This window comes from Panulirus ornatus, chromosome 65 (assembly GCF_036320965.1).
Source record: "Panulirus ornatus isolate Po-2019 chromosome 65, ASM3632096v1, whole genome shotgun sequence".
Lineage (NCBI taxonomy): Eukaryota > Metazoa > Arthropoda > Malacostraca > Decapoda > Palinuridae > Panulirus > Panulirus ornatus.
In genome coordinates, this window is record NC_092288.1 from 27,078,256 (window position 1) to 27,094,208 (window position 15,953).

General features: G+C 42.5%; 1 protein-coding gene across 4 annotated transcripts in view; it reads right to left on the reverse strand.

The window, feature by feature from the left end:
- The window catches only part of LOC139746536 (rho guanine nucleotide exchange factor 39-like), a 131,647-nt gene that overhangs the window by 13,898 nt on the left and 101,796 nt on the right, over positions 1 to 15,953 (reverse strand). For all 4 annotated transcript variants that reach the window (XM_071657866.1, XM_071657869.1, XM_071657867.1 and 1 more), the window contains one exon: positions 1,143 to 1,523. In XM_071657866.1, the coding sequence (XP_071513967.1) occupies positions 1,173 to 1,523 (351 nt within the window). In that variant the 3' untranslated portion in view covers positions 1,143 to 1,172. The remainder of the gene's footprint in view (positions 1 to 1,142; positions 1,524 to 15,953) is intronic.

Sequence of the window (15,953 nt, forward strand, 5' to 3'; positions counted from 1 at the left end):
CTTCCCAAGCCCTCTCATCCACAACAGACTGCATAGTTGCCCCTCTCTCCAAAACTCTTGCATTAACCTCCCTAACTACCCCATCCATAAACAAATTAAACAACCATGAAGACATCACGCACCCCTGCCGCAAACTGACATTCACTGAGAACCAATCATTTCCCTCTCTTCCTATTCATACACATGCCTTACATCCATGATAAAAACTTTTCACTGCTTCTAGCAACTTACCTCCCATAACATATACTCTTAATACCTTCCACAAAGCATCTCTGTCAACTCAATCATATGCCTTCTCCGGATCCATATATGCTACATACAAATCCATCTGTTTTTCTAAGTATTTTTCACATACATTCTTCAAAGCAAACACCTGATTCACACATCGTCTACCACTTATGAAACCACACTGCTCCTACCCAATCTGATGCTCCATATATGCCTTTACCCTCTCAATCAATACCCTCCCATATAATTTCCCAGGAATACTCAGCAAACTTACACCTCTGTAATTTGAACACTCACCTTTATCCCCTTTGCATGTGTACAATGGCACTATGCATGCATTCTGCCAATCCTCAGGCACTTCATGAACCATAAATACACTCAATATCCTTACCAACCAGTCAACAACACAGTCACCCACTTTTTTTTTATATAAATTCCACCACATTACCATCCAAACCCACCGCCTTGCCGGCTTTCATCTTCTGCAAAGCTTTCACTACCTCTTCCCTGTTTACCAAACCATTCTCCCTGACCCTCTCACTTCACACACCACCTCGACCAAAACACCCTATATCTGCCACTCTATCATCCAACACATTCAACAAACCTTCAAAATACTCACTCCATCTCCTCACTTCACCACTACTTGTTATTACCTCCCCATTAGCCCCTTTCACCGATGTTCCCATTTGTTCTCTTGACTTATGCACTTTATTTAAAATTAAATATTTATCCTAAAAGCTTTTCCATTCTCTAGCAATCTGTGCTACTGTAACAAATCTCTTTCTTTGGCAGTAGCTACCTTGCCATTTTACATCAAATTAACCATACACCTAAATGAGGGATTATGGTTCATGGGGTTTGTAGTTAGGTGTACATTAAGGTGAATGGGATGAGGTTTGATTTCTGCTAACCTGACTGATGTTAGTCTTCTTTTGTATTCTCTACCCTGAGGGGCTATACATGAATGAGACTGGTTTTCTTGGCTTTTTCTGAATTTCATCTCTTGTTTCACACAAGTCAACCACTGGATGAGGTCTTTTAAATCTCCCCTCCACTTTCTGGTCCCTCTTGTTCTCTAATGTGGGCTTTTGCTTTTTATTAGGTGACAACCATGATTTGGGTGGGGTCAAGCACTCTTGCACTTGAAGCAACTGTGTCTTTAAGGAACTGGGTAACCTTTGAGTCTTTCTGAGAGCTGATCCACCTGTACTTGCTTTAGGTGATTCTGGCACAGGGAACCTTGAAGGCTCTGTCAGCTCTTCAAAGTTTTCATCTTGAGGAGGCTTCTTAACCTATTTAAAAAAAAAAAAAAAGATTTCATGAAAAGACTTATTTTGAGGTATTCCTCACTTATGATAAATCTATACTATTATAACTATTTAAGGCAAATTCATATCATATATACCTAAATCCTGATTTTAAAATTTCAAGTTAGTCCCAAAAATTTCAAGTTAGTCCCAGAATTATGATACCTAATAGATAAACATTTAGCAAAAGCATAACATATAAGAATACACTGAAAAGAACCTCTTTAAATCTTTTATTGCAGCACAGCAGTATCCCCTTTACAATGTGTGAGATATTCTCAAATAATTTACAACTCAACCTAGTAAAGCAATGTTTACATGTTCTCTGCAAATTTGAGGTTAGACTACAAAACTGTCAGGCTTATGAGATACTCTATGAGTACTGCCAGGGAAACCTAATGAGGTGTGTGGTATTATGTATGTGTTATTTTTTAATACAAATATGGTTATTAGAGGTTTTCATCAATAATACTGTATCTATCATCTTGTAAGAGTAACACAGCTTCAAAAATGATTCTGTAATGTGAAGGCAATGATCTTAAACTAGCTTCCTTAATGTCTCACCATGTCCTGATCAGCATATGGAAAATTTTATGCTGTTCAGTCTGGAAATGATAGTTGAGAGGCCACTAAAAGTATGAATGGCTTGTGGCATGAGAAGCATGGGAGATGGGCAGATTAGAAAGGGTAGCGAGTGGTGGGATGAAGAAGTAAGATTGTTAGTGAAAGAGAAGAGAGGGGCATTTGGACAATTCTTGAAGGGAAATAATGCAAATGAGTGGGAGATGTATAAAAGAAAGAGGCAGGAGGTCAACAGAAAGGTGCAAGAGGCAAAAAAGAGGGTAAATGAGAGTTTGGGTGAGAGAGTATCATCAAATTTTAGGGAGAATAAAAAGATGTTTTGGAAGGACGTAAATAAAGTGTGTAAGACAAGGGAACAAATGGGAACTTCAGTGAAGGGGCTAATGGGAAGGTGATAACAAGTAGTGGTGATGTGAGAAGGAGATGGAGTGAGTATTTTGAAGGTTTGTTGAATGTGTTTGATCATAGAGTGGCAGATATAGGGTGTTTTGGTTGTGGTGGTGTGCAAAGTGAGAGGGTTAGGGAGAATGATTTGGTAAACAGAGAAGAGGGATTAAAAGCTTTGCGGCAGATGAAAGCCGGAAAGGCAGCGGGTTTGGATGGTATTGCAATGGAATTTATTAAAAAAGGGGATGACTGTATTGTTGACTGGTTGGTGAGGTTATTTAATGTATGTATGACTCATGATGAGGTGCCTAAGGTTTGGTGGAATGCTTGCATAGTGCCATTGTACAAAGGCAAAGGGGATAAAAGTGAGGGCTCAAATTACAAAAGTATAAGTTTGTTGAGTATTCCTGGAAAATTATATGGGAGGGTATTGATTGAGAGGGTGAAGGCATGTACAGAGTACCTGGTTGGGGAGAAGCAGTGTGGTTACAGAAGGGGTAGAGGATGTGTGGATCAGGTGTTTGCTTTGAAGAATCTATTTGAGAAATACATAGGATGTAAGGCATGTGTACGGGTAGGAAGAGAAGAAAGTGATTGGTTCTCAGTGAATGTTGGTGTGCGGCAGGGGTGTGTGATGTCTCCATGGTTGTTTAATTTGTATATGGATGGTGTTGTTAGGGAGGTGAATCCAAGAGTTTTGGAAAGAGGGGCAAGTATGCAGTCTGTTGTGGATGAGAGAGCTTGGGAAGTGAGTCGGTTTTTGTTCGCTGATGATACAGCGCTGGTGGCTGATTCATGTGAGAAACTGCAGAAGCTGGTGACTGAGTTAGGTAAAGTGTGTGAAAGAAGAAAGTTAAGAGTAAATGTGAATAAGAGCAAGGTTATTAGGTACAGTAGGGTTGAGGGTCAAGTCAATTGGGAGGTAAGTTTGAGTGGAGAAAAACTGTAGGAAGTAAAGTGTTTTAGATATCTGGGAGTGGATCTGGCAGCAGATGGAACCATGGAAGCAGGAGTGAATCATAGGGTGGGGGAGGGGGCGAAAATCCTGGGAACCTTGAAGAATGTTTGGAAGTTGAGAACATTATCTCGGAAAGCAAAAATGGATATGTTTGAAGGAATAGTGGTTCCAACAATGTTGTATGGTTGCGAGGCGTGGGTTATGGATAGAGTTGTGCAGGGGAGGGTGGATGTGCTGGAAATGAGATGTTTGAGGACAATATGTGGTTTGAGGTGGTGTGATTGGGTAAGTAATGTAAGGGTAAGAGAGATGTGTGGAAATAAAAAGAGCGTGGTTGAGAGAGCAAAAGACGGTGTTTTGAAATGGTTTGGGCACATGGAGAGAATGAGTGAGGAAAGACTGACCAAGAGGATATATGTGTCGGAGGTGAAGGGAACAAGGATAAGTGGTAGACCAAATTGGAGGTGGAAAGATGGAGTGAAAAAGATTTTCAGTGATCGGGGCCTCAATATGCAGGAGGGTGAAAGGTGGGCAAGGAATACAGTAAATTGGATCGATGTGGTATGCCGGGGTCGACGTGCTGTCAATGGAGTGAATCAGGGCATGTGAAGCGTCTGGGGTAAATCATAGAAAGTTCTGTGGGGCCTACATGTGCAAAGGGAGCTGTGGTTTCGGGCATTATTACATGACAGCTAGAGACTGAGTGTGACCGAATGGGGCCTTTCTTGTCTTTTCCTAACGCTACCTTCCACACATGAGGGGGGAGGGGGATATTATTCCATGTGTGGCGAGGTGGCGATGGGAATAAATAAAGGCAGACAGTATGAATTATGTACATGTGTATAAATGTATATGTCTGTGTGTGTACATATATGTGTACATTGAGATGTATGGGTATGTATATTTGCGTGTGTGGACGTGTATGTATATACATGTGTATGGGGGTGGGTTGGGCCATTTCTTTCGTCTGTTTCCTTGCGCTACCTCACAAACGCGGGAGACAGCGACAAAGTATAATAAAATATATATAAATATATATATATATATATATATATATTTATACGTATACGTATTCCTCGCGTGTCGTAGAAAGCGACTAGAGGGGACGGGAGCGGGGGGCCGGAAATCCTCCCCTCCTTGTATTAACTTTCTAAAATGGGAAACAGAAGAAGGAGTCACGCGGGGAGTGATCATCCTCCTCGAAGGCTCAGAGTGGGGTGCCTAAATGTGTGTGGATGTAACCAAGATGTGAAAAAAGGAGAGATAGGTAGTATGTTTGAGGAAAGGAACCTGGATGTTTTGGCTCTGAGTGAAACGAAGCTCAAGGGTAAAGGGGAAGAGTGGTTTGGAAATGTCTGGGGAGTGAAGTCAGGGGTTAGTGAGAGGACAAGAGCAAGGGAAGGAGTAGCGATACTCCTGAAACAGGAGTTGTGGGAGTATGTGATAGAATGTAAGAAAGTAAATTCTCGATTGATATGGGTAAAATTGAAAGTTGATGGAGAGAGGTGGGTGATTATTGGTGCATATGCACCTGGGCATGAGAAGAAAGATCATGAGAGGCAAGTGTTTTGGGAGCAGCTGAATGAGTGTGTTAGCGGTTTTGATGCACGAGACCGGGTTATAGTGATGGGTGATTTGAATGCAAAGGTGAGTAATGTGGCAGTTGAGGGAATAATTGGTATGCATGGGGTGTTCAGTGTTGTAAATGGAGATGGTGAAGAGCTTGTAGATTTATGTGCTGAAAAAGGACTGATGATTGGGAATACCTGGTTTAAAAAGCGAGATATACATAAGTATACTTATGTAAGTAGGAGAGATGGCCAGAGAGCGTTATTGGATTACGTGTTAATTGACAGGCGTGCGAAAGAGAGACTTTTGGATGTTAATGTGCTGAGGGGTGCAACTGGAGGGATGTCTGATCATTATCTTGTGGAGGCTAAGGTGAAGATTAGTATGGGTTTTCAGAAAAGAGGAGTGAATGTTGGGGTGAAGAAGGTGGTGAGAGTAAGTGAGCTTGGGAAGGAGACCTGTGTGGGGAAGTACCAGGAGAGACTGTGTACAGAATGGAAAAAGGTGAGAACAATGGAAGTAAGGGGAGTGGGGGAGGAATGGGATGTATTTAGGGAATCAGTGATGGATTGCGCAAAAGATGCTTGTGGCATGAGAAGAGTGGGAGGTGGGCTGTTTAGAAAGGGTAGTGAGTGGTGGGATGAAGAAGTAAGAGTATTAGTGAAAGAGAAGACAGAGGCATTTGGACGATTTTTGCAGGGAAAAAATGCAATTGAGTGGGAGAAGTATAAAAGAAAGAGACAGGAGGTCAAGAGAAAGGTGCAAGAGGTGAAAAAAAGGGCAAATGAGAGTTGGGGTGAGAGACTATCAGTAAATTTTAGGGAGAATAAAAAGATGTTCTGGAAGGAGGTAAATAGGGTGCGTAAGACAAGGGAGCAAATGGGAACTTCAGTGAAGGGCGTAAATGGGGAGGTGATAACAAGTAGCGGTGATGTGAGAAGGAGATGGAGTGAGTATTTTTAAGGTTTGTTGAATGTGTCTGATGACAGAGTGGCAGATATAGGGTGTTTTGGTCGAGGTGGTGTGCAAAGTGAGAGGGTTAGGGAAAATGATTTGGTAAACAGAGAAGAGGTAGTAAAAGCTTTGCGGAAGATGAAAGCCGGCAAGGCAGCAGGTTTGGATGGTATTGCAGTGGAATTTATTAAAAAAGGGGGTGACTGTATTGTTGACTGGTTGGTAAGGTTATATAATGTATGTATGACTCATGGTGAGGTGCCTGAGGATTGGCGGAATGCGTGCATAGTGCCATTGTACAAAGGCAAAGGGGATAAGAGTGAGTGCTCAAATTACAGAGGTATAAGTTTGTTGAGTATTCCTGGTAAATTATATGGGAGGGTATTGATTGAGAGGGTGAAGGCATGTACAGAGCATCAGATTGGGGAAGAGCAGTGCGGTTTCAGAAGTGGTAGAGGATGTGTGGATCAGGTGTTTGCTTTGAAGAATGTATGTGAGAAATACTTAGAAAAGCAAATGGATTTGTATGTAGCATTTATGGATCTGGAGAAGGCATATGATAGAGTTGATAGAGATGCTCTGTGGAAGGTATTAAGAATATATGGTGTGGGAGGCAAGTTGTTAGAAGCAGTGAAAAGTTTTTATCGAGGATGTAAGGCATGTGTACGTGTAGGAAGAGAGGAAAGTGATTGGTTCTCAGTGAATGTAGGTTTGCGGCAGGGGTGTGTGATGTCTCCATGGTTGTTTAATTTGTTTATGGATGGGGTTGTTAGGGAGGTAAATGCAAGAGTCCTGGAAAGAGGGGCAAGTATGAAGTCTGTTGGGGATGAGAGAGCTTGGGAAGTGAGTCAGTTGTTGTTCGCTGATGATACAGCGCTGGTGGCTGATTCATGTGAGAAACTGCAGAAGCTGGTGACTGAGTTTGGTAAAGTGTGTGGAAGAAGAAAGTTAAGAGTAAATGTGAATAAGAGCAAGGTTATTAGGTACAGTAGGGTTGAGGGTCAAGTCAATTGGGAGGTGAGTTTAAATGGAGAAAAACTGGAGGAAGTGAAGTGTTTTAGATATCTGGGAGTGGATCTGTCAGCGGATGGAACCATGGAAGCGGAAGTGGATCATAGGGTGGGGGAGGGGGCGAAAATTTTGGGAGCCTTGAAAAATGTGTGGAAGTCGAGAACATTATCTCGGAAAGCAAAAATGGGTATGTTTGAAGGAATAGTGGTTCCAACAATGTTGTATGGTTGCGAGGCGTGGGCTATGGATAGAGTTGTGCGCAGGAGGATGGATGTGCTGGAAATGAGATGTTTGAGGACAATGTGTGGTGTGAGGTGGTTTGATCGAGTAAGTAACGTAAGGGTAAGAGAGATGTATGGAAATAAAAAGAGCGTGGTTGAGAGAGCAGAAGAGGGTGTTTTGAAATGGTTTGGGCACATGGAGAGAATGAGTGAGGAAAGATTGACCAAGAGGATATATGTGTCGGAGGTGGAGGGAACGAGGAGAAGAGGGAGACCAAATTGGAGGTGGAAAGATGGAGTGAAAAGGATTTTGTGTGATCGGGGCCTGAACATGCAGGAGGGTGAAAGGAGGGCAAGGAATAGAGTGAATTGGAGCGATGTGGTATACAGGGGTTGACGTGCTGTCAGTGGATTGAATCAAGGCATGTGAAGCGTCCGGGGTAAACCATGGAAAGCTGTGTAGGTATGTATATTTGCGTGTGTGGACGTGTGTATGTACATGTGTATGGGGGGGGTTGGGCCATTTCTTTCGTCTGTTTCCTTGCGCTACCTCGCAACCGCGGGAGACAGCGACGAGGTATAAAAAAAAAATATATATATATCCCTGGGGATAGGGGAGAAAGAATACTTCCCACGTATTCCCTGCGTGTCGTAAAAGGCGACTAAAAGGGGAGGGAGCGGGGGGCTGGAAATCCTCCCCTCTCGTTTTTTTTTTTTTTTTTTTTTTTTTTTTTAATTTTCCAAAAGAAGGAACAGAGAATTGGGCCAGGTGAGGGTATTCCCTCAAGGCCCAGTCCTCTGTTCTTAACGCTACCTCGCTAATGCGGGAAATGGCGAATAGTTTGAAAGAAAGAAAAAGAAATATATATATATATATATATATATATATATATATATATATATATATATATATATATATATATATATATATATCCCTGGGGATAGGGGAGAAAGAATACTTCCCACGTATTCCCTGCGTGTTGTAGAAGGCGACTAAAAGGGGAGGGAGCGGGGGGCTGGAAATCCTCCCCTCTCGTTTTTTTTAAATTTCCAAAAGAAGGAACAGAGAATTGGGCCAGGTGAGGGTATTCCCTCAAAGGCCCAGTCCTCTGTTCTTAACGCTACCTCGCTAATGCGGGAAATGGCGAATAGTTTGAAAGAAAGAAAAGAATATATATATATATATATATATATATATATTTCTTTTTTTTTTTTTTTTTTTTTGCTTTGTCGCTGTCTCCCGCGTTTGTGAGGTAGCACAAGGAAACAGAGGAAAGAAATGGCCCAACCCACCCCCATACACATGTATATACATACGTCCACACACGCAAATATACATACCTACACAGCTTTCCATGGTTTACCCCAGACGCTTCACATGCCTTGATTCAATCCACTGACAGCACGTCAACCCCGGTATACCACATCGCTCCACTTCACTCTATTCCTTGCCCTCCTTTCACCCTCCTGCACGTTCAGGCCCCAATCACACAAAATCTTTTTCACTCCATCTTTCCACCTCCAATTTGGTCTCCCTCTTCTCCTCGTTCCCTCCACCTCCGACACATATATCCTCTTGGTCAATCTTTCCTCACTCATTCTCTCCATGTGCCCAAACCATTTCAAAACACCCTCTTCTGCTCTCTCAACCACGCTCTTTTTATTTCTACACATCTCTCTTACCCTTACGTTACTTACTCGATCAAACCACCTCACACCACACATTGTCCTCAAACATCTCATTTCCAGCACATCCATCCTCCTGCGCACAACTCTATCCATACCCCACGCCTCGCGACCATACAACATTGTTGGAACCACTATTCCTTCAAACATACCCATTTTTGCTTTCCGAGATAATGTTCTCGACTTCCACACATTCTTCAAGGCTCCCAGAATTTTCGCCTCCTCCCCCACCCTATGATCCACTTCCGCTTCCATGGTTCCATCCGCTGCCAGATCCACTCTAAAACACTTCACTTCCTCCAGTTTTTCTCCATTAAAACTCACCTCCCAATTGACTTGACCCTCAACCCTACTGTACTTAATAACCTTGCTCTTATTCACATTTACTCTTAACTTTCTTCTTTCACACACTTTACCAAACTCAGTCACCAGCTTCTGCAGTTTCTCACATGAATCAGCCACCAGCGCTGTATCATCAGTGAACAACAACTGACTCACTTCCCAAGCTCTCTCATCCCCAACAGACTTCATACTTGCCCCTCTTTCCAAAACTCTTGCATTCACCTCCCTAACAACCCCATCCATAAACAAATTAAACAACCATGGAGACATCACACACCCCTGCCGCAAACCTACATTCACTGAGAACCAATCACTTTCCTCTCTTCCTACACGTACACATGCCTTACATCCTCGATAAAAACTTTTCACTGCTTCTAACAACTTGCCTCCCACACCATATATACTTAATACCTTCCACAGAGCATCTCTATCAACTCTATCATATGCCTTCTCCAGATCCATAAATGCTACATACAAATCCATTTGCTTTTCTAAGTGTTTCTCACATACATTCTTCAAAGCAAACACCTGATCCACACATCCTCTACCACTTCTGAAACCACAATGCTCTTCCCCAATCTGATGCTCTGTACATGCCTTCACCCTCTCAATCAATTTTTTTTTTTTTTTTTTTGCTTTGTCGCTGTCTCCCGCGTTTGCGAGGTAGTGCAAGGAATCAGACGAAAGAAATGGCCCAACCCACTCCCACATACACGTATATACACACGTCCACACACGCAAATATACATACCTACACAGCTTTCCATGGTTTACCCCAGACGCTTCACATGCCTTGATTCAATCCACTGACAGCACATCAACCCCGGTATACCACATCGCTCCAATTCACTCTATTCCTTGCCCTCCTTTCACCCTCCTGCATGTTCAGGCCCCGATCACACAAAATCTTTTTCACTCCATCTTTCCACCTCCAATTTGGTCTCCCTCTTCTCCTCGTTCCCTCCACCTCCGACACATATATTCTCTTGGTCAATCTTTCCTCACTCATTCTCTCCATGTGCCCGAACCATTTCAAAACACCCTCTTCTGCTCTCTCAACCACGCTCTTTTTATTTCCACACATCTCTCTTACCCTTACGTTACTTACTCGATCAAACCACCTCACACCACACATTGTCCTCAAACATCTCATTTCCAGCACATCCATCCTCCTGTGCACAACTCTATCCATAGCCCACGCCTCGCAACCATACAACATTGTTGGAACCACTATTCCTTCAAACATACCCATTTTTGCTTTCCGAGATAATGTTCTCGACTTCCACACATTCTTCAAGGCTCCCAGAATTTTCGCCCCCTCCCCCACCCTATGATCCACTTCCGCTTCCATGGTTCCATCCGCTGCCAGATCCACTCCCAGATATCTAAAACACTTCACTTCCTTCAGTTTTTCTCCATTCAAACTCACCTCCCAACTGACTTGACCCTCAACCCTACTGTACCTAATAACCTTGCTCTTATTCACATTTACTCTTAATTTTCTTCTTTCACACACTTTACCAAACTCAGTCACCAGCTTCTGCAGTTTCTCACATGAATCAGCCACCAGCGCTGTATCATCAGCGAACAACAACTGACTCACTTCCCAAGCTCTCTCATACCCAACAGACTTCATACTTGCCACTCTTTCCAAAACTCTTGCATTCACCTCCCTAACAACCCTATCCATAAACAAATTAAACAACCATGGAGACATCACACACCCCTGCCGCAAACCTACATTCACTGAGAACCAATCACTTTCCTCTCTTCCTACACGTACACATGCCTTACATCCTCGATAAAAACTTTTCACTGCTTCTAACAACTTGCCTCACACACCATATATTCTTAATACCTTCCACACAGCATCTCTATCAACTCTATCATATGCCTTCTCCAGATCCATAAATGCTACATACAAATCCATTTGCTTTTCTAAGTATTTCTCACATACATTCTTCAAAGCAAACACCTGATCCACACATCCTCTACCACTTCTGAAACCACACTGCTCTTCCCCAATCTGATGCTCTGTACATGCTTTCACCCTCTCAATCAATACCCTCCCATATAATTTACCAGGAATACTCAACAAACTTATACCTCTGTAATTTGAGCACTCACTCTTATCCCCTTTGCCTTTGTACAATGGCACTATGCACGCATTACGCCAATCCTCAGGCACCTCACCGTGAGTCATACATACATTAAATAACTTTACCAACCAGTCAACAATACAGTCACCCCCTTTTTTAATAAATTCCACTGCAATACCATCCAAACCTGCTGCCTTGCCGGAATTCATCTTCCGCAAAGCTTTTACTACCTCTTCTCTGTTTACCAAATCATTTTCCCTAACCCTCTCACTTTGCACACCACCTCGACCAAAACACCCTATATCTGCCACTCTATCATCAAACACATTCAACAAACCTTCAAAATACTCACTCCATCTCCTTCTCACATCACCACTACTTGTTATTACCTCCCCATTTGCGCCCTTCACTGAAGTTCCCATTTGCTCCCTTGTCTTACGCACTTTATTTACCTCCTTCCAGAACATCTTTTTATTCTCCCTAAAATTTAATGATACTCTCAATCAATACCCTCATATATAATTTACCAGGAATACTCAACAAACTTATACCTCTGTAATTTGAGAACTCACTCTTATCCCCTTTGCCTTTGTACAATGGCACTATGCACGCATTCCGCCAATCCTCAGGCACCTCACCATGAGTCATACATACATTAAGTAACCTTACCAACCAGTCAACAATACAGTCACCCCCTTTTATAATATATATATATATATATATATATTTTTTTTTTTTTGCTTTGTCGCTGTCTCCCGCGTTTGCGAGGTAGCGCAAGGAAACAGACGAAAAAAATGGCCCAACCCACCCCCATACACATGTATATACATACGTCCACACACACAAAATATACATACCTACACAGCTTTCCATGGTTTACCCCAGACGCTTCACATGCCCTGATTCAATCCACTGACAGCACGTCAACCCCGGTATACCACATCGCTCCAATTCACTCTATTCCTTGCCCTCCTTTCACCCTCCTGCATGTTCAGGCCCCGATCACACAAAATCTTTTTCACTCCATCTTTCCACCTCCAATTAGGTCTCCCTCTTCTCCTCGTTCCCTCCACCTCCGACACATATATTCTCTTGGTCAATCTTTCCTCACTCATTCTCTCCATGTGCCCGAACCATTTCAAAACACCCTCTTCTGCTCTCTCAACCACGCTCTTTTTATTTCCACACATCTCTCTTACCCTTACGTTACTTACTCGATCAAACCACCTCACACCACACATTGTCCTCAAACATCTCATTTCCAGGACATCCATCCTCCTGCACACAACTCTATCCATAGCCCACGCCTCGCAACCATACAACATTGTTGGAACCACTATTCCTTCAAACATACCCATTTTTGCTTTCCGAGATAATGTTCTCGACTTCCACACATTCTTCAAGGCTCCCAGAATTTTCGCCCCCTCCCCCACCCTATGATCCACTTCCGCTTCCATGGTTCCATCCGCTGCCAGATCCACTCCCAGATATCTAAAACACTTCACTTCCTCAAGTTTTTCTCCATTCAAACTCACCTCCCAATTGACTTGACCCTCAACCCTACTGTACCTAATAACCTTGCTCTTATTCACATTTACTCTTAACTTTCTTCTTTCACACACTTTACCAAACTAAGTCACCAGCTTCTGTAGTTTCTCACATGAATCAGCCAACAGCGCTGTATCATCAGTGAACAACAACTGACTCACTTCCCAAGCTCTCTCATCCCCAACAGACTTCATACTTGTCCCTCTTTCCAAAACTCTTGCATTCACCTCCCTAACAACCCCATCCATAAACAAATTAAACAACCATGGAGACATCACACACCCCTGCCGCAAACCTACATTCACTGAGAACCAATCACTTTCCTCTCTTCCTACACGTACACATGCCTTACATCCTCGATAAAAACTTTTCACCGCTTCAAACAACTTGCCTCCCACACCATATATTCTTAATACCTTCCACAAAGCATCTCTATCAACTCTATCATATGCCTTCTCCAGATCCATAAATGCTACATACAAATCCATTTGCTTTTCTAAGTATTTCTCACATACATTCTTCAAAGCAAACACCTGATCCACACATCCTCTACCACTTCTGAAACCACACTGCTCTTCCCCAATCTGATGCTCTGTACATGCTTTCACCCTCTCAATCAATACCCTCCCATATAATTTACCAGGAATACTCAACAAACTTATACCTCTGTAATTTGAGCACTCACTCTTATCCCCTTTGCCTTTGTACAATGGCACTATGCACGCATTCCGCCAATCCTCAGGCACCTCACCGTGAGTCATACATACATTAAATAACCTTACCAACCAGTCAACAATACAGTCACCCCCTTTTTTAATAAATTCCACTGCAATACCATCCAAACCTGCTGCCTTGCTGGAATTCATCTTCCGCAAAGCTTTTACTACCTCTTCTCTGTTTACCAAATCATTTTCCCTAACCCTCTCACTTTGCACACCACCTCGACCAAAACACCCTATATCTGCCACTCTATCATCAAACACATTCAACAAACCTTCAAAATACTCACTCCATCTCCTTCTCACATCACCACTACTTGTTATTACCTCCCCATTTGCGCCCTTCACTGAAGTTCCCATTTGCTCCCTTGTCTTACGCACTTTATTTACCTCCTTCTAGAACATCTTTTTATTCTCCCTAAAATTTAATGATAGTCTCTCACCCCAACTCTCATTTGCCCTTTTTTTCACCTCTTGCACTTTTCTCTTGACCTCCTGTCTCTTTCTTTTATACGTCTCCCACTCAACTGCATTTTTTCCCTGCAAAAATCGTCCAAATGCCTCTCTCTTCTCTTTCACTAATACTCTTACTTCTTCATCCCACCACTCACTACCCTTTCTAATCAACCCACCTCCCACTCTTCTCATGCCACAAGCATCTTTTGCGCAATCCATCACTGATTCCCTAAATACATCCCATTCCTCCCCCACTCCCCTTACTTCCATTGTTCTCACCTTTTTCCATTCTGTACTCAGTCTCTCCTGGTACTTCCTCACACAAGTCTCCTTCCCAAGCTCACTTACTCTCACCACCCTCTTCACCCCAACATTCACTCTTTTTTTCTGAAAACCCATACAAGTCTTCACCTTAGCCTCCACAAGATAATGATCAGACATCCCTCCAGTTGCACCTCTCAGCACATTAACATCCAAAAGTCTCTCTTTCGCGCGCCTGTCAATTAACACGTAATCCAATAACGCTCTCTGGCCATCTCTCCTACTTACATAAGTATACTTATGTATATCTCGCTTTTTAAACCAGGTATTCCCAATCATCAGTCCTTTTTCAGGACATAAATCTACAAGCTCTTCACCATTTCCATTTACAACACTGAACACCCCATGTATACCAATTATTCCCTCAACTGCCACATTACTCACCTTTGCATTCAAATCACCCATCACTATAACCCGGTCTCGTGCATCAAAACCACCAACACACTCATTCAGCTGCTCCCAAAACACTTGCCTCTCATGATCTTTCTTCTCATGCCCAGGTGCATATGCACCAATAATCACCCATCTCTCTCCATCAACTTTCAGTTTTACCCATATTAATCGAGAATTTACTTTCTTACATTCTATCACGTACTCCCACAACTCCTGTTTCAAGAGTACTGCTACTCCTTCCCTTGCTCTTGTCCTCTCACTAACCCCTGACTTTACTCCCCAGACATTCCCAAACCACTCTTCCCCTTCACCCTTGAGCTTCGTTTCACTCAGAGCCAAAACATCCAGGTTCCTTTCCTCAAACATACTACCTATCTCTCCTTTTTTCACATCTTGGTTACATCCACACACATTTAGGCATATATATATATATATATATATATATATATATATATATATATATATATATATATATATATATATATATACAGAGGTATAAGTTTGTTGAGTATTCCTGGTAAATTATATGGGAGGGTATTGATTGAGAGGGTGAAGGCATGTACAGAGCATCAGATTGGGGAAGAGCAGTGTGGTTTCATAAGTGGTAGAGGATGTGTGGATCAGGTGTTTGCTTTGAAGAATGTATGTGAGAAATACTTAGAAAATTAAATGGATTTGTATGTAGCATTTATGGATCTGGAGAAGGCATATGATAGAGTTGATAGAGATGCTCTGTGGAAGGTATTAAGAATATATGGTGTGGGAGGAAAGTTGTTAGAAGCAGTGAAAAGTTTTTATCGAGGATGTAAGGCATGTGTACGTGTAGGAAGAGAGGAAAGTGATTGGTTCTCAGTGAATGTAGGTTTGCGGCAGGGGTGTGTGATGTCTCCATGGTTGTTTAATTTGTTTATGGATGGGGTTGTTAGGGAGGTAAATGCAAGAGTTTTGGAAAGAGGGGCAAGTATGAAGTCTGTTGGGGATGAGAGAGCTTGGGAAGTGAGTCAGTTGTTGTTCGCTGATGATACAGCGCTGGTGGCTGATTCATGTGAGAAACTGCAGAAGCTGGTGACTGAGTTTGGAAAAGTGTGTGAAAGAAGAAAGTTAAGAGTAAATGTGAATAAGAGCAAGGTTATTAGGTACAGTAGGGTTGAGGGTCAAGTCAATTGGGA